This window comes from Trachypithecus francoisi, unplaced genomic scaffold (genome assembly GCF_009764315.1).
Source record: "Trachypithecus francoisi isolate TF-2019V2 unplaced genomic scaffold, Tfra_2.0 Lachesis_group4, whole genome shotgun sequence".
In the NCBI taxonomy this organism is placed as follows: Eukaryota; Metazoa; Chordata; class Mammalia; order Primates; family Cercopithecidae; genus Trachypithecus; species Trachypithecus francoisi.
Window position 1 is genome coordinate 35,421,784 of NW_022681469.1, and position 22,303 is coordinate 35,444,086.

A 22,303-nucleotide genomic window follows, 5' to 3' on the forward strand; every position below is an offset into this window, starting at 1 on the left:
CATAAATCCTATGAGAGTCCTATCAGATTGGCTCTGCCTTCAGAAACATGTCCTGTCTGACTATTTCTTACCATTTCTGCTGCTACCATTCTAATCCAGGCCGCCATGATCTGTCAGTTGGACTGCTACACCAGCTCTCTGACTAGTCTCCCTGCTGCTACTCAAATCCTTTTTACTATCACTTTTCTATACAGTAGCCAGAGTAAACTTGTAAATTAGGTTATATCACTTTCTCTATTTAAAATTCTGTAAGAGCTTCCTATCATATACACATAAAATCTATAGTCCTTAACCATGGCCTAGGGAACCCTACATGATCTAGTCCCTGTCTTTCCTTCTGACTTGTTTCCTTTCACTGTGCCTTTTGCTCACTGCAGTCCAGCTTTCATGATGTTCTTTCATGTTGTACCCTCCTTGGGGCCTTTGAATATATTGTTCCTTTTCTTATTTTATTTAGATCTCTGCTTAAATGTCGGGTCTTCTGAAAAATCTTCCTTAGTCACACATACATCAATTTAGGAATAAGACAGTTTAGTGAATTAATTTTTTTATGTTGATGTTGTCTTACATATATTTAATAATATTCTTCTAATTTATTTTCTAACAGAGAAAAGACGAGATCCCCCAAATGGTAAGCTTTTTGACAATTATTAATCTTTTAAGATTTTAGGTGACAGTTTAATCCTTGTGGAAACATGTACCATACATTAGTAATATTTAGTATCTATTACATCTTAATCCTTGTGGAAACATGTACCATACATTAATAAGTAATATTTAGTATCTGTAATCAAATTATACAGTTTATTGTGTTCTTTTTAATTAATGACTGACAGATGAGACTTAGGAAACAATATTCTTCAATATTTTTCTGACATGAAGAAAATACATAGGGTGAAGATCACTAATATTTATATCTTAATTCTGGATTCACAGTTGACTGAGTATACAATCTAGCCTTAACATTTTTCCTAGAGGCAGTAAATTTTGTCTAGCATATTTGTTAATTTCCTACTTTAAGATTTATCTTTCATTCTTATTTCAAAGGATTATTTCACACTGATTATACGTTACATGATGACAGCAATAATAATAGCAGCTAATATTTAATGATCTTTTACTATCTGCCAGGCACTGGTCAGCAACCTTCTTAAGTAGCTCCTATTATCTCTTTTATAGATAAGGAAACTGAGGCATAGATAGATAACTTGCTCAAGATCTCATAACTAGTAAGTAGTGAAGCAAGATTCAGCATCAGATGATTTGACTCTAGAGCCTGGCCCCTTAACCACTATGTTATGTCCAAATGATTTTGAAGGCAAAACTGAGACACAGGGTAAATATCATGTCTCAGAATATATAAGCTAGTACGTGGCAGAGGCAAAAGAAACAGAAGCAGCTGAGTTACAAGTTGCTCATCTGTGAACTTTCAATGTAGTATTGGAAATTTTCCTTGATATAAGTCTAGTATTTCAACCTTTCTGAATTTGTTACATTATTTTGAGTTTAGAGAGTATATACAGTATTGAGTACCAATGGAGAAGACTTTCTAGTGGTGCCATGGAAACACTTTGGAGAAAGTAACCCCAGATTTTAAAGTGTAGATGCTGTAGAAATAATATAATTAAAGTTGTAAATACATACATCCATGTTGGATCAGTTCCGGGATCCCCCATGGATAGGAAACTTCATTGATACTCAAGTCTGTGATACAAAATGACATAGTATTTGCATATAACCACAAATTCTCCTGTATGCTTTAAATCCTCCTTAGAGTACTCATAATACCTAATACAATGTAAATGCTAGGTACATTTGATCTTAGCCAAAAGGCTGAGAGAAGCAGTGCTGGGTAAATAGTTGTTATACTGTATTGTCTAGGAAATAATAGCAAGAATAGTCTGTACATGCTCGGAATAGATGGACCCATCCACTTTTATTTTTAATCCACAGTTGGTCGAATCCATGGATATGGAATGCATGGGCATGGAACTGTGAATATGGAGGGGTGAACATTTATAAAATGAATTTCTGAAGAGACACCTAGTTTCCATGAATAGATAGAATTTGAAAATTCTTTATGTAACAGTGGTGTTTCATAATTTTATTATCCCTACTAAGAGACCCACTTAGAATTAAATGTAGTTTATTTCTCTGAGTTGGCTGTTGGTTTTAAATCTTTAGTTTTAATCATTTGGCTCAGTGGTTTCAGACTTCTTTTATCAAATAAGTGGAGGGTTTTTTTTTAATAGTGCTGTTAAAGGGCAAAATTATACAGCATGTATTGCCCATACTTGTATACTTATAAACTATACATATAATATGCAATTAATATACTAATACACAATAAAAAATGAAATAAATAATTATCAATACAAGTTGTAATATTTTAAAACTGCTTTGCATTCAACTACCTTGCTTTCACCTCTAAGTGGAGACTACTGTTTGGGAGGCAACATTATTACTTTACTGTATTCGGTGCACCACCACTAGGTGGCAGTGGGCCCCTGTACCATGTCCTCCAGTAGCCATGCAGGTGCTTTGTCTCAGATCCTTACTTAGATTAGATTATCAGTGTACCACACCTTTTCAAATTTTAATTATTAAAAAGATACTTTCTGTGGAATTTATATACATTCCTAAAATGCAATTCAGTATCTTCCTCACTCCTAATTTCTTTATTGGTCAATTTCACATTTTAGCATATATGCTTTCCAATGATTTGTTCTCAGCTTTGTGACTGCTTGACATCAGAGGCCTCTAGGCCACCTGTTTTTCAACTGTTTTATACCTTGATGAGGCTTCTTTGCTTTTTATGTAATTAATGGGAAACTTGAGTTCTTTTAGATTTAAAATTAGACATGTCTGTTCACAAGAACATTTAAAAACCTTTTCCTGCAACAGTTGTCCTTAATCAGGAGATAATTTGTCATTTGCTTTTTGAAAAAAGAAGGAAAACAGCCCCCCTTCATTATATGTTTACATAGTAGTTCTTAGGATGAGTGTAATTTCATAAATGGAATAATTAAACTTTACTAGAAATGACTTGAGTACATATATCTGTTACTAAATCTTTCATATACTTTACGTTATTTAAAAAATGACTCTATACCTTAAACAGGTATTCACTTTTTTTAGTGTGTCACTTGAAACAGGTATTTAATTTGGCTTTAGAATACCATTTTAAACTTATTTCCTGACATCTTCAAACCCTAAAGTAAATAACCATTGTCAACAGAAATAACCAAGTACCTAACTTCTTGAATGTGTAGAAATCCATTTTTTTCTAAATTCTGTAAGTTGTTAGTACATATTTATTGAATAATGAATTGTTGGACCATAGACCAAGAAAACTGATAAATTGGTAAACAAAGAACATATTATGGCATTTGTAAAATTAGCAGTGTCATCCACCTTGTAGTTCGACTTTTGTGTAAGAGGTAGAATAGTTGGCCAGGCACGATGGCTCACGCATGTAATCCCAACCAACACTTGGGGAGGCCGAGGCAGGTGGATCACAAGGTCAGGAGATCAAGACCATCCTAGCTAATACGATGAAACCCCATCTCTACTAAAAATATGAAACATTAGCCAGGCTTGGTGGCATGCACCTGTAGTCCCAGCTACCCGGGAGGCTGAGGCAGGAGAATCGCTTGAACCCAGGAGGTGGAGGTTGCAGTGAGCCGAGATGGTGCCATAGCACTCCAGCCTGGGCAAGAGAGCGAGACTCCATCTCAAAAATAAAAGAGGTAAAATAGTTAATTGGAAGGGTAGTGGACTAGAAACCAAGATACCAGAATACACGTTTGCTTCTGTCACTAATCGTGTGACTTTATAAAGATCACCTAACTCTTACTGTCCTTCATTTTCATTAATAAAATGAAAGGTGATTTTTGAAAGGAAACTCCTAATTTCCCATCTAATACTAATTTTCTATATATCTCCATTATATGGATTTTTTTTTTATAGGCTTACTTAAAATAATGTCTTAACTACTACTAACGAAACTCATTTATAGTGACTTAAAGAGATAATGTTGTTGCATAATAATATATCCATACCTGATTTTTGGGTAGAGGAAGAGGGAAAACACACAGTCTGATTACGGTATGAGTTAAACATTGTTATTCGTTTCACATATCACTTATATTTTGTTCCTGTCCTCATTCTTGAATCTTGTTCAGAGACAGCTGAATTACTTTCTCTAGTGAGTTATAAATCAAGGTTATAAGAAACTGATTTTCCAAAAATGTACTAGCTTGGATAATTTAAATCATTAAACTGAACTTTATCCAACTCTGTTTCCATGCTAGTTGTCTATAGTGTAATAGATGGCTTTTATATAAGCTAAAGTGGCAGAAAATATTTTTGTTGTTTTCTGTTTTTATATTTTACTGGTGAGTCTGATTGTAGTTGCTGTTTGAATACTTAGTTCAGGAAAAGTCATATGAATAAAGAGAGTGCCTAATTCTTTTTTTTTTTTTTTTCTTTTTTGAGACAGAGTCTTGCTCTGTCACCCCGGCTGGAGTCAGTGGCGCAATCTCAGCCTCCCAGGTTCAAGTGATTCTCCTGCCTCAGCCTCCTGAATAGGTGGGATTATAGGCGCGTACCATCACGCCCAGCTAATTTTTGTATTTTATTAGAGACGGGGTTTCACCATATTGGCCAGGCTGGTCTCGAACTCCTGACCTCGTGATCCGCCCGCCTTGGCCTCCCAAAGTGCTGATTACAGACGTGAGCCACTGTGCCTGTCCAGGGAGTACCTAATTCTGATACTCGTAATTTTGTCTTAATTCTTAAATTTTATGAAGATATGAAGATAAGAAACTAAAAGTAATTTGTAGCATCCTTATTGTGGATGGTGTTGCTGATACTGACTGGTAAAGATAAGCAAGAGGGCAGAAAGGGAAGAATGAGAAGTAAAAGCAGGCCACCAGATAAGTCTGTGAAGGTCTGAGTGTAACCCCAATTCAACCCTCTAGCCCCCACATTCTGGGTATTCTCAGTAAGTCCTTATTTTGTACAACTACGTAAATGCCAAAATCTGATACCTGAGCAAATTTGAAAATTCATATCCTATATTCCTAATAAGCCTTTCAGGTCATTCTGTACTGCTTAACTCACCTTTACTTATTGATCTAGTTATTTTTCAGATTATTCCTGGGCACTGAAAAAGCTTTTAATGGTTTTATGCATATTACTCATTAGCTCTCATTTTTTCCAAAAATTGTTTCTTATCAATATCAGCAATTTCCTATGGAATTTTTGAATGAAATTGTAACTAAAACTTTAGGATTATTAACATACTATATATAAATGGGATTTGAATATTAAGGGAAAAGAGTTGAATTTTGGTGATATTAAAAATATACCTTTCTAGATTATTTACTTTTTTGATAAGGTGACATGGCTTTCATAAATTTGTTTTAGCTTTGTTTTATCTTTAATAGTAGAGTTGGGAGAAAATAAGGTATATACAATTTACCCATGTAAATAAACTTCTTTTTTTTTTTTTTTTTTTCCAGATAATTTTAGTAAGTAGGATACATTGGTGGTTTGGGGCATAATTAAAGAATTACAGTCAAATTGGATTTTAAGGATCACCTAATATACATTAGCCTTGAGATTTCTATTTGCCATTTATTGATTATGTTGGGGATCCTCAAGACTATCCTCAGAGGTGGTGATTCACCAGAAGGATTAAAGGACTCAATATATAAATGTACTTAGGGCAAACATTTATTACAGTGAAAACACATATAAAACAAAATCTGCAAAGGAAAAGACACATGGGATGAAGTTCGTGAAAAAACCACACACAAGTTTCCAAGAGTTCTCCCAGTGGAGTCACAAAGGTTGCACCTAATTCCTCCAATAATGAATTGTGACAACATGTGAAAAGTTGTCTAAAGGAAAAGCTTGAGACTTGGTGCTCAGGGTTTTTGTTGGGGGCTGGTTACATAGGTCTCCCCCGCCTTGCACTCACTAAGATTCCAGACTCCCAGAAGGAAAGTAGATGTTCAACATAAACTGAATTGTTAGCACAAACAATTTAGACACAATAAGCCCACCTTATCAGGGAATAGTGGGAACCCTCTTGAAATCCAACTTCCCAAATGGTCACCTGAGGGCCAACCTTGCAAGTGGTCCTTTCTAAGAAGGGCAGTCTCAAGTGTGCTGTGTTAAATTATTTTCTACACAACAATGATAGTATTTCATATGTTTTGGAAGTGGTCGTTAATGTAGTCACCTCAGAGGAACTTGGCCTCATAGGAGGATTTGTCAGAGAAACATTTAAAAATAGGACCTCTAAGGAACATGTGTTGCCCTTTAGTTGAATTTTTAAGAAATTTTTCAGTTGAATGCTTCACATTCAAATTTTCATACTTTTAAGATCAAGAATTTTATTTTGAATTGTAAGACAAGTTTTGTGCTACGTTTAGTACCACTTCTGAAGATACTATTAATAATATGGAAAGATGCCTTTGATATTTTTACTGTTGATTCTTGCACAAGATGAGTGCTTTAAGAATTTTTGCATTTTAAGTTTTTGAATTCTATACTTCTGATGGTCAAGGTATATGCGTACTGGTGGGGAAAATATCATTTGACTTAAGTATGCCAGTTTTGGAAAAAATGGTAGTAATAATTTTAAGTATCCTTTTTCCTCTTGACTAACAGAGTTGAAACAAAGAGTTAAGCCTATATTTCTTTGTTAAATTTAAAACAAAATAGACACTTTACTTTCTTTATCCTTGTTACAAGATACGTTTCACTTTACCGTTGAGCAATGTGTTGGGTATGAGGCTATTGTAATCAAAATTTAAGAGATTAGACTAATTATATTTAAATTCTAGCTTGGAAGTTCATATTCTTTATGAAATTTAATGGTATAAAAATGTAAGTTTGCTTTGAAATAGTGCATCTACACTAATTTCTTTAAGAACTTAAAGATTTTAGAAATTTAGGCTGCACTTTATGGAAAAATATAGAAATTTAAAATATAAATAATTTATAATGAAGTGATCCTATTTCAGAAAAAAAATTTAAATTGTAAATTATGATTTTATATCATTGTTATCTTAAATTAATCCTTTTTACATAATTTGGTTTTATTTGCAGGTCCTAATCTACCCATGGCTACAGTCGACATAAAAAATCCAGAAATTACAACAAATAGATTTTATGGTCCACAAGTCAACAACATCTCCCATACCAAAGAAAAGAAGAAAGGAAAAGCTAAAAAGAAGAGATTAACCAAGGCAGATATAGGAACACCAAGCAATTTCCAGTAAGACAGTTCTTTTGTTGTTTTTATCTTCACTTTTGATTTATTCATTGCTGTTCTTGATTTTTAACTTGTTAGAAAATTTTCTTTTATTTTCGGGAGGGTGTGTACATTCATCACTTGGATACTGTTTTAACTATGTGCTTTATTGGAGTTTTTGTTTTTGTTTTTGTTTTTTAAGGCAGCTGCTCAATAGATGTTCTTGGAATCTTACAGTTTATTTACTTTTTCAACTATGAGAAAAGAAAAATTAGATAAAGTTGCTTCTTCAACTAATTATTGAACATAAAAACGATTTCTCACTTTGCTCTAAAAATAGCATTTAGGAATTGTGTACGGATACTGCCTAGGGTCAGTAAAAACATTTGGTATTTATATAACATATTTCAAGCATTTTCATATGCATTATTTTATTAGCTCATTATGAAACCCCTATCCCATCATATATATAATGCTTGGACTCTTACGCTAATTTGACAGTTAAGTAAATAGATGCTGAGAGAGATTGTACAAAAATTTTAAGTTTCAGTTAGTAGCAGAGTCAGGGCTAGAATCCTATTCTTCTGACTCTTTGTACATAGTTTTTGTCATAATATGGTTATGTCTGTGAGAACTATTAGTTCAGGCCAAAAATTCAAAGCCAGATGTTGATTGGATTTCATATATATTGTGTTTATAATGCCCTTTATGCATTTTGTTTTTTCTGGTTTTTTTTCTATTTTCTATTTTAGGCACATTGGACATGTTGGTTGGGATCCAAATACAGGCTTTGATGTAAGTATGTTTTCAAATCATGTACATTATAACTCTGTGGAAGTGTATTGGCCTATTTTAGATTTTTTTAAATTCATTTTTGTGGTGTCTAGTATCTGTTTGAATGTGCTTGTGTTTTATGTACATATACGACTGAGGTTTAAAACCGTATTATTGTTCTGTCATTCATGACTAAGTTGCTAGAGACTTAGACCAGGGTTTGTGTACTTTGGCTTTATACGCTGTATAAATAAAATCCTTGTGCTTTGAAAGCCAAGAGAAGAAAATAATTTCTGCCAAGTGATAATTTCAGGGCAATGTATACCAAATTACTAAAAAGTAGTATCTGAATATTCAGTTGTTGAATTCTCTAGATCTTTTCATTCTCCTGTTCTTTTGGCAGTTTTGTCGTTGTTTTATAGCGCTGTGAAACTGCTGGCAAAAATTAATCAGCGTTTGGATACATTATTTTAAAGCGATATTATTTATGATTGGAGTAAAGAATCTTTTTGGTTATTTTTGTTATAGCTACAATGTTAACTCTACAAACATACTGAGCACCTCTTTGTGCTGGGCATTATGCTTGGGATTACAGGAAGATCCTTGCTCTCAGATTTTCAAATTAATTTACATTTTTTGTGTGTTTATTCCTGGTTTTACATACATACTTAGGACAAGGTAGATCAAATGAGCATTGGAGATGTCTGAATCATGAATAGGCTAATAGAAATCTAGATGAGATGCCCTCTTTTTGAAGGCAGGGAACAAAAAAGAAGAAGAAGAAAGTAGGAAATCTATCTGTTCAGTTTTTTTTAAGTAAAATCGTTTAGTTAGCATGTAAGTAATACAAGCATGTTAAAAGTTTAAAAAGGCAAAATAAGTTCAGAAGGACACAGATGAGCCTTAAAATTAATGTTTTTGTTTTAATTGGGATATATTTTTATAGTTAGCAGTTACTTTGTTTTGTAGCTGAATAATTTGGATCCAGAATTGAAGAATCTTTTTGATATGTGTGGAATCTCAGAGGCACAGCTTAAAGACAGAGAAACATCAAAAGTTATATATGACTTTATTGAAAAAACAGGAGGTGTTGAAGCTGTTAAAAATGAACTGCGAAGGCAAGGTAACTTTTATCTCTATTCAGCATTCTGTTTTGTTTTAATCTTTTGAGGTCAGTTTCATGGAAAACAGGTACATTCATACATGTGAACTCTTCCTTGAGCAGGGTGTTGAAGTTTCTGGACAACAGATGTGGCCCATCATTCTATGTCTTAACATTATTTTATTATCACTAAAAACTTTACAAGATTTTGTTTATTAAGTCTTTATTCATAAAAATCTATACAAAGTCTTCCAGCTATTCTATTTTAAACACTTATAGTTGCCTAAATGTTTTACTTAAGGAGTCCTATAAACCACCAGATTTTATTGTAATTCAGAAGTAGTAATTTAAATATAATCACTTTCTAATTAGTAATATATTTTCAGAATATAAATAATGTAAACTTTCTATTAATTTTGAAATACAAATCCTTTTTCTTGGATAAAGTATAAAATTTTCTTTTGTACCTGAGAGCACAATTTATAACCTTTTAAGATTTGGTATTTCTTTTAAAGGACCTTGTATTTTAGTTTTGTCTTAATAATTAGCACAGTAAAATGCAGATAAAATACTCTAAATTTTCCAATATAACAGTCATCTCTTTGCTACCTTGTTGATTTAGGACTGCTTTCTTTTCTTCTTCCTAGCTTTTGCATAGTCATAATAGTGTAGTCAAGCAAAAGCTCCAGTTAAAACATTCTTCTGAAGAACTTAACAGTCATTTTAGATTAGGCATTCAGTTTACTTGTGTCTTTTTCACTGCCAGTGTTCATTTCAACTTTGATTGATTGATTGATTGATTGATTGATGATTGATTGATTGATTCATATAGTTCATAAACATTATTATGCCAGTACTGGTCTCAGTATATTTAGATGTAAAGGATTTTCATGCCTCAGCCACCCATGTAGCTGGGATTACAGGCATGCACCACTACACCCTGCTAATTTTTATAGTTTTAATAGAAACGGGGTTTTTCCATGTCAGCCAGGTTGGTTTCAAACTCGTGGCCTCAAGTGATCCTCCCGCTTTGCTCTCCCAAAGTGCTAGGATTACAGGCATGAGCCACCATGCTCAGCCAAGTTTATTTTTGTGTTATATCTTACATTTTTACTGATGTAGAATAAGAATGCTAATATCCTGACTGCTAGAATAATAGTAATTTTTGTTAATAACTTCAATTTTGCAGTATATAGAAATTCTCAGTTAATTTGTTAATAACCAGTTAGTTTATGTCTCTGGAATAAGTAATTGAGCATTTCAGCGAAGCAACCAGCCTCCCAGAATGTCATTACTAGAATTGTAGACTATTTTTAGAGATACAGACATTATACTATGAAAGTACAAATGTAAATTAGATAACAAAGGCTTACCTTTTGAAAGGAAAGCCTTATGTTTGGGCTTTAGTGCAGATTAACGTGAATGAATTCTGTTAAGCTACACTACACTATAATTCTGAATGTGAATTGATTTTATTTTTTTAAAAAAGTGTACTTGATTCTTTTTTAAAGAGGGAAGGTATTCATTTATTTTTATTAAATTGTAAAATAATGCTAATAAAATGTTTAATTTCATTGGTATATTTTGTTATTATTTTGTAAAGTAGAAAATGTTTATTCCCTTTGCTTTCAGAACTGTACTAATTCCTAAAAAGTGAACTAGTCTGTTTTAGCTCATATTGTTTTAAGAACCAATAAGAAAATGATCTTTAGGCTGACAATTCTCAAAAAAATTTGTGAGATATCATCTGTGCTCAGGTATCTTTGTAAAATAAAATGCAAAGATGAGGCCCTTTTTTGATATTTGATTTTTATACATGTTAAAATGAATTACTTTTCAATATGATGTTTATGAGAAGAAAAAAGCATGCCTTCTGTTTTTCTGTTTGCATTTCAGCACCACCACCTCCACCACCATCAAGGGGAGGGCCGCCTCCTCCTCCTCCGCCTCCACACAACTCAGGTCCTCCCCCTCCTCCTGCCAGGGGAAGAGGTGCTCCTCCCCCACCACCTTCAAGAGCTCCCACAGCTGCACCTCCACCACCGCCTCCTTCCAGGCCAAGTGTAGCAGTCCCTCCACCACCGCCAAATAGGATGTACCCTCCTCCACCTCCATCCCTTCCTTCCTCAGCACCTTCAGGGCCTCCACCACCACCTCCATCTGTGTTGGGAGTAGGGCCAGTGGCACCACCCCCACCGCCTCCACCTCCGCCTCCACCTGGGCCACCACCCCCCACTGGCCTGCCTTCTGATGGGGACCATCAGGTTCCAACTACTGCAGGAAACAAAGCAGCTCTTTTAGATCAAATTAGAGAGGGTGCTCAGCTAAAAAAAGTGGAGCAGAACAGTCGGCCAGTGTCCTGCTCTGGACGAGATGCACTGTTAGACCAGATACGACAGGGTATCCAACTAAAGTCTGTAAGTAAGCTTTTTTTTTTTTCATTTTAGATCCTCTATCATGATGGAATTTTAAAGTAATTTATTGAAAGATATTTTTGAAAAGTGTATTTGTTCTTTTTTTCTCTTGCTAATTCATTCTTAACCCTATAAATTTAAAAATACTTTTACATGCAATGACATGCACAAGTTTTAATTCAGCTTTGATACATCTCTATAGCCATGTAACCCATATCTCTATATGCAAATGTAGGGCATTTCTGTCACCCCGGAAGGATTTCGCATACCTCTTCCCAGTTAATTTTTCCATAAACAATCACTGATCTAATCACCATAGATTAGTTTTACCTGTTCTAGAACTTCATATGAATGGAATTTTACAGTATGTTTGCAATTCCTTGTTCTAGACTTTACTTTCAAATAAAAGACAGTTTAAAGAAAAATCCTTATTAAGCTATGAGAATTAAAAATAGCCCTACTTGAAACCAATTTCCTTAGGAAATCTAAACCAGTAGCTTTATAAAAATTAAATCAGGTTCCAGAGTTTTCATGTTCTAAAATTTAGATTAGTAGAGAATCAGACTCAAAAAAATTGAAAGAATTGTAATAGAATTTCTGACAGTGATGGCAAATAAATTTAGGATTATCTGATTTGGATGAGATAATCATTTAATCTTACAGGTCATTTAATCTTAGAGTTAAGCAAACATTTTTCCGTAAAGGATCAGGTAGTAAAATTTTAGGCTTATATGGGCAATATGGCCTCTTGTCGTGACCACTCAGCTCTGCTGTTTTACCGCAGAAGCACCACAGACAATACATAAATGAATGGTCATGCTTGTGTTCTATAAAACTATATTTGGACACTGAAATTTGAATTTTATATAACTTTCACATATCAAAAACACTCTTATTTTCTATCAGCCATTTAAAAATGTAAAAATCAAGCTTAGTTTTTAGATAGTTTAAAAAAAAAAAATACAAGAACAGACTGGATTTGGCCCATGGGCTATAGTTTGCTGACTCCTATCCTAGAGCCTAACCTGTCTACATTTACATACGTCTTTTGGAGCCTTTTATAACATGTTCTCCAGGACTTCAGGCAGGTCATGGATGATAGATTTTTTTTCTGTGAAGTAAACGGAGACGACAGAGGATGTTTTAATTGAAAATTATTTCCCAGTATAGGAATTAAAGTAGCTTTCTAGATCTCAGAAACTTTGTGTAAAAGGAGAGTAATAGATAGGAAGCACAACTAATTGAATGAAAACATGTAAACATTAGCATAGACTTAAGAAGACTCTGATCTTTAAAATATATCTAACTCTTTTCTTTATATGTACTCAGGATGACACTTAAACCTATGAGCAATCATCTCTATTCTCTTTCCCCGTTTAGATCAGACTAAAGATCTGTCAGAAGCAGTTGAAGAACTTTAAAGAGTGGTTAGTGGGGAGAATTAATGTCAAAATGACCACAGCCCAGCTTTTGCCTTGGAATTTCTGCTAGTTCCTGTGTCATTCTTATTCCTGTAACTCCCACTCCTAACCTACCTTTTTGTTTTCCCTTTTCTATTTCCTTTTCACAAACCAACTTTTGTTTCTTTCTCTCATTTAGCTATAATAAGGCGATTTTAAATTTTTAATGAATAAAGTTGTATCCTCATTTATTTTAAAAAGTTAAATTTTCTATTTACTTTCTCCATAACTTTCTCCCATCCCAACGCTCCCTTTCTTTCCAAAAAGAAAAACCCATTAATTGATATGTAAGTACCTTTTAGAAAGAAAAATATTTTCTATTCTAAGTGTTGAATGGGGGCCATTTTTATCCTAAATAATCACTTTCCTTTTGATTGCATTTATTGCAATCATAGAGTGCATAGTCGGTGAACTGTTGGCATGTTATACATGTAGTCTGAATTTGTTATTTTTTTTAAAAAGACCATTTTGTGGTTGAAATTTCTATGGCTGTGTTTCTTTAAATTTTTTGAGTAAATCAATTTATTCTGTGATGAATATGATTAACATAAAACCATAGATTTACTTTAAAGAGCTAGTAGGAGGTATTCAGTACTCACATATATTTTGAATTCCATGGTTTCAGTACCTCAAATAGTACCTTGTTCAAGTAAGCACTTCAAAAAATGTGTTTGATGACAGTGTGCTCACTTCTGCTTTATGCTCTCTACTTTACATTATGACATTGCTTAAAGGTAGTCTAACTGTCCCTACTGCTGTTGCACCTCTGAGAGCCTTGTACAGAAATACAAAGCTCTGAAACTCTGTGTTATCTTTTTTCATTTGTGGTACTTCTATACTGGAAATAATTAATACATAATGTTTAAAGCCAAAATACTAAGGAGTGAATCTGTATCTTAGGGGGAACCACTGTGAATTTTTTTTTTAAAAAAGGTGTTTACTCCAGGAAGAAAAAGGAGTATGAGAGGAAGAATTGTACAGATCAAAATGGAAAGTTTGTCTTAATAAAATAATTGTCTTTGGGAAATGATTAAGAATTTCAAATATATATATTTTATATATATATATATGTATTAAAACACACAGGTAATCACTTAGTACAGCTGTGCTCTTTCATCTTTAGTGATAATTTTTTTTTTTCTTCCTGAATGCACTTTGGCACAGATGGAAGTACTTCAGTTAGGGATTGTTACTTGCCTAGTGAGGCAGGTACATTTTGAAAGTTGCTCAACTCATCTCCTTAAAAAGAAATTATATACTATGAGAAAAGAGGTTCATTTTGAAGGTATAACTATAACATAAAGGTGTAAAGCTGAGTTTTTGTAGGCAAATGTTTCTACACTTGTTTTTCAATATCTTCAGTGTGCTTCCCACATAACAACTCGAGTCTAAATATTACCCTCTGTTTATAACTTGAAGTCCCTTAATAATAGCTTTAAAGTTGATCGTCTAAGTCTGTGTGTGCTGGAATAAACAGAAGTAACCCAGCAGTATTATTCAGGAGAGGGTTTGTTATCTGAATATAAACGTAGATTTAGAAATGTATTGTTGGCTTATACATTAAGATGGAAAGGAAATATTTTTGAATAATATCTTTAAGGCAGCAGTTTGTTTCTTGTTAATTTAATTAATCTTGTGCTGGACTTGCCAGTTTAATATCTTTTTTGTCTTTTATGATAATAAGTCATTCTAAGAAAGTAGGACTTTCTGGAGACAAAGATTCTTTGCTAAAGATTTATTACTGAGTTTTGCTACTTCCTTTTCAAAGGTGTCTGATGGCCAAGAGTCTACACCACCAACACCTGCACCCACTTCAGGAATTGTGGGTGCATTAATGGAAGTGATGCAGAAAAGGAGCAAAGCCATTCATTCTTCAGGTAGAGAGAGAGAGAGAGAGACAGAGAGTGTGTGTGTTTAATAAATTTGAATGACATTCTGTTATTTTTATTTTATGACTGTCTTTGCTAGCTTTCTCTCTGCTAATTGAGTAACTACAGATATGGGCTCTAGGGTGTATTTTAAAAAGTTGTTGCCTCTGTGACTAGTCTATCTGAGACTTAACAAATGCAACACCACCACAGCCATAGCCATAAATTGAAAGAAGAGCTTTGGGAATATTGACCATTTTGTTTCCTATATCAGGAAATGCTGATAGACTTCGTAGCAAACAACCTCTAAACAAAGCTTGAGATTTTTAGATCTTATTCCTGTGACATTACTGTGACATAAAAGATTCAGGGCCGGGTGCAGTGACTCATGCCTGTAATCCCAGCAGTTTGGGAGGCCGAGACGGGTGGATCACCTGAGGTTGGGAGTTCGAGACTAGCCCAGCCAACATGGAGAAACTCCGTCTCTACTAAAAATTCAAAAAAATTAGCTGGCGTGGTGACACATGCCTGTAATTCCAGCTACTCGGGAGGCTGAGGCAGGAGAATCACTTGAACCTGGGAGGTGGAGGTCACGGTGAGCCAGGATCGCACCATTGCACTCCAGCCTGAGCAACAAGAGCAGAACTTCGTCTCAAGAAAATAAAATTAATTAAATAATAATAAAAATAATAATAATAAATCAGGCTATTTACCTCATCTGTGAGGATTAGGACTAAGAATTTTAAGTAATTTTTACTGTTTCTAGAGTTTGCTAAAGAATACTGACCTTTTTTAAACCTTTATCATTTTCTAAAAGGTTGATTTAAATAAACCAGTACGTATTCTGAGGTTATTATTAAACATATACATACCACCATATAAATGAATATTGCTTTAAAGAAAGAACAAGAATACGAGTGTTGCTGATTGGAGTGGTTAAGGTTTGCTAAATAGCTTCTCTAACATAATGTGCTAGAATCAGATCTTTCTTCTTATTAGATTTATTTAATCTCTGAGATCTCTGAGCCTCCGTTTCTTGTTTGTTACATTCAAAGAATTCACAAAGCATATAGATATGAGAATTAAATAGTATGTCACTAATCAGCAGATTGCCTAGCACATAGTAGGTGCTCAATAAATGTTATCTTCCTTTTGTTTCTCTGTAAGGATGTGTATGTCCTAAGATCCTTGAGCAGTGTTTATTTTCCTTAAATAGGCATATTTGTTCCATTACAGAGATAGAGATAAATATTTATTGTGGAATAGTAATAAAATTTTGACAAAACAACAGAAGTCCCTTCCTTCATCGACATGCATTAGGTCTAATGAGAGAGAGAGAGAGAGACAAGCAGTAAACAAAGCAAACTGGAAAAACATATAGTATGTTAAATGGTGACATGAACTAAGGACAAAAGTCTAACAGAAAAGGGAAATAGGGAGCAGGCTGTTGAGAGAGAGAGAGAGGTTCATTTTGAAATGATAAAGGATGATAAGGGACGATAAAGCCTAACTGAGGTGACATTTAAGAAAAGACCAGCAGTTCAGGAAGTGAACCATGTAGAAAACTAGGGAAAGTGTATCCGATGGAAAGAACAGAAAGAACAGACAGTCTGTTAGGTTGAGAAACAGTGAGGAGATCAGGGAGCTTGCAAGAGAGGGAGGGAAAGATTAGTAAGGAATGAAATACAAGAAGTCATAGGAGGCCAGTGGTAAGGCTTTGGAGACCCCTGGAAGTACACTAGCTTTTATTCTGAATGTGATGGGAAGCCATTGGAGGGTTTTTAGCAGAGGTGTAGTAATGATCCAAGCAAGAGATCATGGAGACTTGAACCAGGTTTATAGCACCAATGAGAAGTGGTTAAATATTAGTTATATTTTGAATGTGGAGATCACTGGGTTTGCTGATGGTTTGAAAATGAAAGTTGAAGAAAAATAAGAGTGCAGGATAACTCCAAGGTTTTTGACTTGAGCAACTGGAAAGTGGAAAGACTTAGGTAGAAAAAGTTTGAGAGGGAAGATTAGGAGTTTGGTTTTACGTATTAAATTTGAGATACCTGTTAATTCAACTATAGATGTGGAGTAGGCATTTGGTTATGAGTCTGGAAGTCACAGGAGAGGTCTGATTTGTTAAATTGCATGTCAGTAGGATATATATAGACACATGGTATTTAAAGTTAAGGTTATATCTATGGTATAGTCTTCTTTAGCAAACTAAAACAGTGAAAATTGCCTAAATTCTTAGCCCTAATCCTCACAGATGAAGTAAACTGCCTGAATTTTTTATGTCATAGTAATGTCACAGGAATGAGATTAAAAATCTCAAGCTTTGTTTAGAGGTTGTTTGCTAGGAAGAGATAAAGAAAGGTCTTCATTCATTCATAAGAAATGTAAGGCTTCTGTGAAATACATGATTCTGAAAATGCGTTTATTCTATGCTGGTATCTGAGTTCTGCTAATTATTTCCCTACAATACATTTTTGTTTTTTTTTTTTAATAATATATAATAGTCATGCTAATATAATGAAAATATAGGATGGTTTTTACTTATTTTCAGACCCATTTCTTTTAACTATTAGTATTTCTGTGGTAGTACCTGATGATGGAATTATTAGCTACATCTTCCTCTTCACCATAGATACTGATAAGTTTCTGTCTTTTGTCACTCTGTAATGCCAGCATAGTCGGGTGTCTTTGATGCTTTTTATCCAGCTAAATTTTGTGAAGCATGTCTAGCATAAGCTGGTAGCAAATTATTTCCCTTGCTAGAAAGTAAACACAAAAATTAACATGAAGTCAATTGAACTCCTTTCCAAATAAATTCTGTAACAATTTAGAGCTGACCCTCAGACTTAAATAAATAAATAAATAAATAAATAATAAATAATTATTGTTATAAAAGTAACAGTTTAGGGCTAAGAGAAGATAACGTTGCCTCTCTTAGGCTTCTGTTATTCAAGTTCTAATACTGCAACTCCAGTACTTCTTCAAATACTACCGTCACACAATCAATTTTATATGGAGAAAAATAGAAGAAAAAGATGGTTCTGTGTTCTGTACATGTAACCCACACATGTGTCACACAGTCTTACTGGCTCTTTATCATTACCAAGTCCAATTACTCAGCTACTGTCTCACTTTATATACTTGGCCTTCATGGGTCCTGTATGTATGTATATATAAATGCATATATATTTATATATAGGCATATATATTTATACATATTTTATATATAGGTATATAAAGAGGTTAAATATGGAAAGTCAGTATAATACAGAAGTATGCTTATAAAATCTGATGACATCTAAATATTCCTTCAACAAATATTTATTGAACAGCTGATGTGTAGCGCTGTTTTGGTGTTGAGGATACAGTGAAAAATAAGATAGGCAAGGTACCTGCTGTCATGGAATTTAATAGATAAAGTATAATAATTTCAGATATTAGTAAGTGGTATGAGGAAAATAAAATGGGATAGGCAGTTACTGATTGTGGGGAAGGGCTATACTTTACATATGATGGTCAGGAAAGGCCTCTCTGAGGAAGTAGTGTTTGAATGGTTCCTAAATGATGAAAAGATTCAGTTTAACAAAAGAAATAGCTACTGCAGAAGTTCTAAAGCCAGAATAAGATTGGTAAGTTTAGGGGACAGAAAGGAGACCATCTTACTAGAGAGAGTGACTTGAATGGAGAGTGCATTATGAGAAAAGTTTGGGGAGAGGGAGAAACTGTATCTGGGCAAATCATGTAGGGTCTTGTGGAGGGAGGTAACGACAGACTTCATTCAAATAGCAGTGGTAGCCACAGGAGGACTTTAAGAAGGGTAGCAACATATTTTTTAAACTTGGAATTTATATAATATCACTCCATTTGCTCTGAGTCAAATAGACTCTAGAATTGCAGTAATCCAGGCAGGATGTGATGGTGGTGTGGAGAGTAGCAGTGAAAGAGGTGAAAAAGAGCAGGCTTGATAATTGGATCGTGAAAAAGGAGGAAGTACTAATAATTTATAGGTTTTTGGCCTGGTTATGTGACAGGATGGTGATGCCATTTATTGAGATGGAGCAGACCAGGATGGAGCAGGAAAAGAAGATTGGGGAAGGAAATAAAAGTTAGAAGTTTTGAGTTTGAGAATCCACATGAAGAGTACAAGAAGGCAGTTAGATTTGTGACAGGTCAACCCAGATGTGATTTGATACATTAACACTTTGAAATTTGTCACATAGATATTAAGGAACTAGAACCATTGTCTTCTGAGCCCTGTTTTAATCTTTAGTTTACTATCATACTCTATAAATATTTTTCTTTAGATTCACTTTAAACTGTTTTAGTAACTGGATTCTTCTGGGAGTCACATTATCTGTGTTTCAGGAGTTAAATAATTGGAGAAACCACCCAAGAATTATGTAATGTCGTTTTATTTATGCATATGTTTTAATTGTCTCGATTATTTTCTTCTAGATGAAGATGAAGATGAAGATGATGAAGAAGATTTTGAGGATGATGATGAGTGGGAAGACTGATCTATATTATATATATATATATATATTTTTAAGGTGAAATACTAAACACTACTTTCTGTCTGTGGATTCTGTAAAATTATCATGTAAATGTTCTACCAATTTGCTGTATATTTTTGTTGCCTTTTTTGCTTTTTTTTAATCTGTGCAATACCTCATTTAATCTGTAAAGGTTTGTCGTAATCCTCTACAAAGCTACTCCCTGTTATTGTGTGCAAGTTTACACCAGGATGCTCACTTGATTTGTGAATATTTTTCATTCCATCAACAAGGGAGTTTAAATACTATATGTGAGACTGACAAAAACCTTAATGTAATTTACTTATAATGCCAGAAGGAAAACACTATTTTCATACCCTACTTTTTCTGTACCTAAAGTTTCTTAAAAAAAAAAAATCTAGTATAGCACTACATTCTTTTTTAAGTGATGCAAACCTTAGTTTCTTTAGCCCCTTTATTTTGAATACAACGCTACATATGAATGTTGAAGCTGATACATTGCACAGTTCTGTAGATATCACTACACTGATGCAGTTTCTCAAATTTTAGCAATATGCTCTATGTAAAATCACTACAGAGATACTAGTGGGGAAGATGAGTAACACACCTCTTACAGCAATACTGCCTGTTATTGGTATAGCAGTGGTATTTGCAGACTGGGATCATAAGGAGCCCTTACATACTTGTTATTGACTGAGGTTATTTTTATGCTGTAGCAAATGTGGCAGGCTCTTTTTGGCAAAATTTCTGAAAATTTTTTTGGTATTACTCTGAAACAAAATTTAAGTTGGAGTTTGGGGGATTTAGGGAGTAGTTTTCATTCTACATGAACTGAAATAATATTATGGTTACTCCAATATTTGGTTAAAAATACCGTACAAATCAGAATAGTACTAAAATACTGTGGAATTTTAGCATTTTTATTTTGCACTTTGTGTGGATTGAGGTATTCAGAAATACCAACCATAAAAATCTAATCTAGTTGGCAAAGATATGCATCAAAGCACAGAACCTAACATGCATTTATTTTGATAATTTTTGAGGGTTTTTGTCAAATAGCATGTGAAGGGTTACATTTTTCTTAAGATTGGTGGTCCCAATGTCAAATTTCTTGGAACACATAACTGAATGATAGATTTTTTTAAAAGATAAAACTTTACAACCTGCACATTTGTTATGCATACTAAATGGTGTGTTAAAAGTAGGGTTTCTTTGCCTCTCTACAGTACACTAATCTGCCTAAAGGTGGTTGTTTCATATTTATAATGCTAATTGTCATACCTACCTACTTTAAATTTTAGGTAGAAAATTATCTGATTTAAATACAGACACATATTTTTCTCACATTGAGTCATATGCATAATGTAGTTCCAAATGTATTTCATTACTATAGTCACAATATCCAACTAAAAATTACGCTATCTAGAATTGTACCGACCAAAATCTAGTATTGGCAGATCTTGACAGGCTGGACCTGCAAGATGTGGCTTGAATTTTAACCATTTATTACATAATCTCTAGTGATCATGCATCTAGTTATCATAAGAAATAATTTAAAAGGTTTTGTTGCTGAAAGCAGTAAGTGGTGCAGTAAAATAGTTAAGTTATTCAAAGAATGTTATCTTTCTTGCAAGAGTAATTTAAGCACATGGGAAAGATTCTAGACTTTTTGTTTCTTGCAACAACAGTGCCCTCTGCTGCTAGAAACCTTTTTCTACTTACTATCATTTTTATTGTGGCTTGAGCTCAGTGAATCTGGTGCAGATGAGGCTGGACAACTACTAACCAATAAAATCAGGAATTTGTACAAAAGTTAAATGGGATATTATAATTATTTCAAGTAAGTTAATTTAAATTTTTTTTTCTTTTTGACAATATAAAAAACATTTTAAATTTCCTAGAAATGTCTTCAGGGTAAGGCCAGTTTAAGATCTCTCTTAACTTTTGGCCAATAAATCCTAGATTTTCCAGCTAACTTTAGTAATAATGAATATTTATCAGGAGCTTCTCTCAGCAGAGAGTATCCATTCTTTGAATTCGAAGCACAATTTTAAACATGTAAAATGGACATATAATTTGCCAAAGGTGATTGGTTTACTCTTTTTTTCTTAAAGAAAAAAAAGTCATTGGTTGTTGTTGCAAAAAGTCTAAATAAGTATCGGTTGAAACACAGCAGCTGTGGAGTTCAGTCCCGGCATGAAGACTAAATGTGCTTTACCAAGTAAGGTGTAAGGTTGCATGTTTCAGCCCTCTACCATCCTGCACTGTGAGCAGCACTATACCTGTGCGTTGTCTGAAAGCCTCCTGTATATTCTCCAGCTAAATGGTCGTCTGGTAGCCTTTGCATTTAACAAACTAGCATGAGGCTTTTTATATCTAAATGCTACGTGATAGACAATTTCAGCTAGCCACATATTGTATGTATGAGATTCATAAAGACTTTCAATCACTTCATTTTCAAACAACTGAAATTTTGTTTAGTATGTGAATTCTTTTTTTGAAATGTATAGTGAATAGGATGTTGCACTGGTGGCAATTCATCATGGAGCATAATAAAATTAATTTGACCCAAATAGTATAAAATAATGTGTTTTATTTATTGTCAAAAGAGTCAAATAGGTTTAAATGTTTTTTAACTGTATAGCGAAGGGTACACAGCAATCAGTGATAATGGTTGATGTTTTCAGCAGACTGCCTGCCCTGAGAGTTAGAGTGTGCCATTAAATAAACATGGTAAGCAGAAGAATGTTACACCCTGTTCTGTTGGGAAACATGACAGCTGCTCAACAGCTCCCCTAGAAGCCACTGCTGTGGTTTACAGAGCATTCATATTGCAAGGTCAAACTGTTTGGAACTCTTCCACATACCAAAAATGTTGAAGTTTTCTAAATCATAATGATA

At 33.9% G+C, this 22,303-nt stretch overlaps 1 protein-coding gene across 1 annotated transcript in view; it reads left to right on the top strand.

Moving 5' to 3' along the window:
* The window catches only part of WASL (WASP like actin nucleation promoting factor), a 67,236-nt gene extending 45,251 nt beyond the window's left edge, over positions 1-21,985 (top strand). Inside the window, exons 5-11 of the mRNA XM_033195052.1 lie at positions 608-631; positions 7,123-7,291; positions 8,020-8,062; positions 9,011-9,164; positions 11,040-11,560; positions 14,786-14,894; positions 19,344-21,985. Coding sequence (XP_033050943.1) covers positions 608-631; positions 7,123-7,291; positions 8,020-8,062; positions 9,011-9,164; positions 11,040-11,560; positions 14,786-14,894; positions 19,344-19,405 — 1,082 coding nt within the window. The 3' untranslated portion in view covers positions 19,406-21,985. The remainder of the gene's footprint in view (positions 1-607; positions 632-7,122; positions 7,292-8,019; positions 8,063-9,010; positions 9,165-11,039; positions 11,561-14,785; positions 14,895-19,343) is intronic.
* Positions 21,986-22,303: the final 318 nt, after the last annotated feature.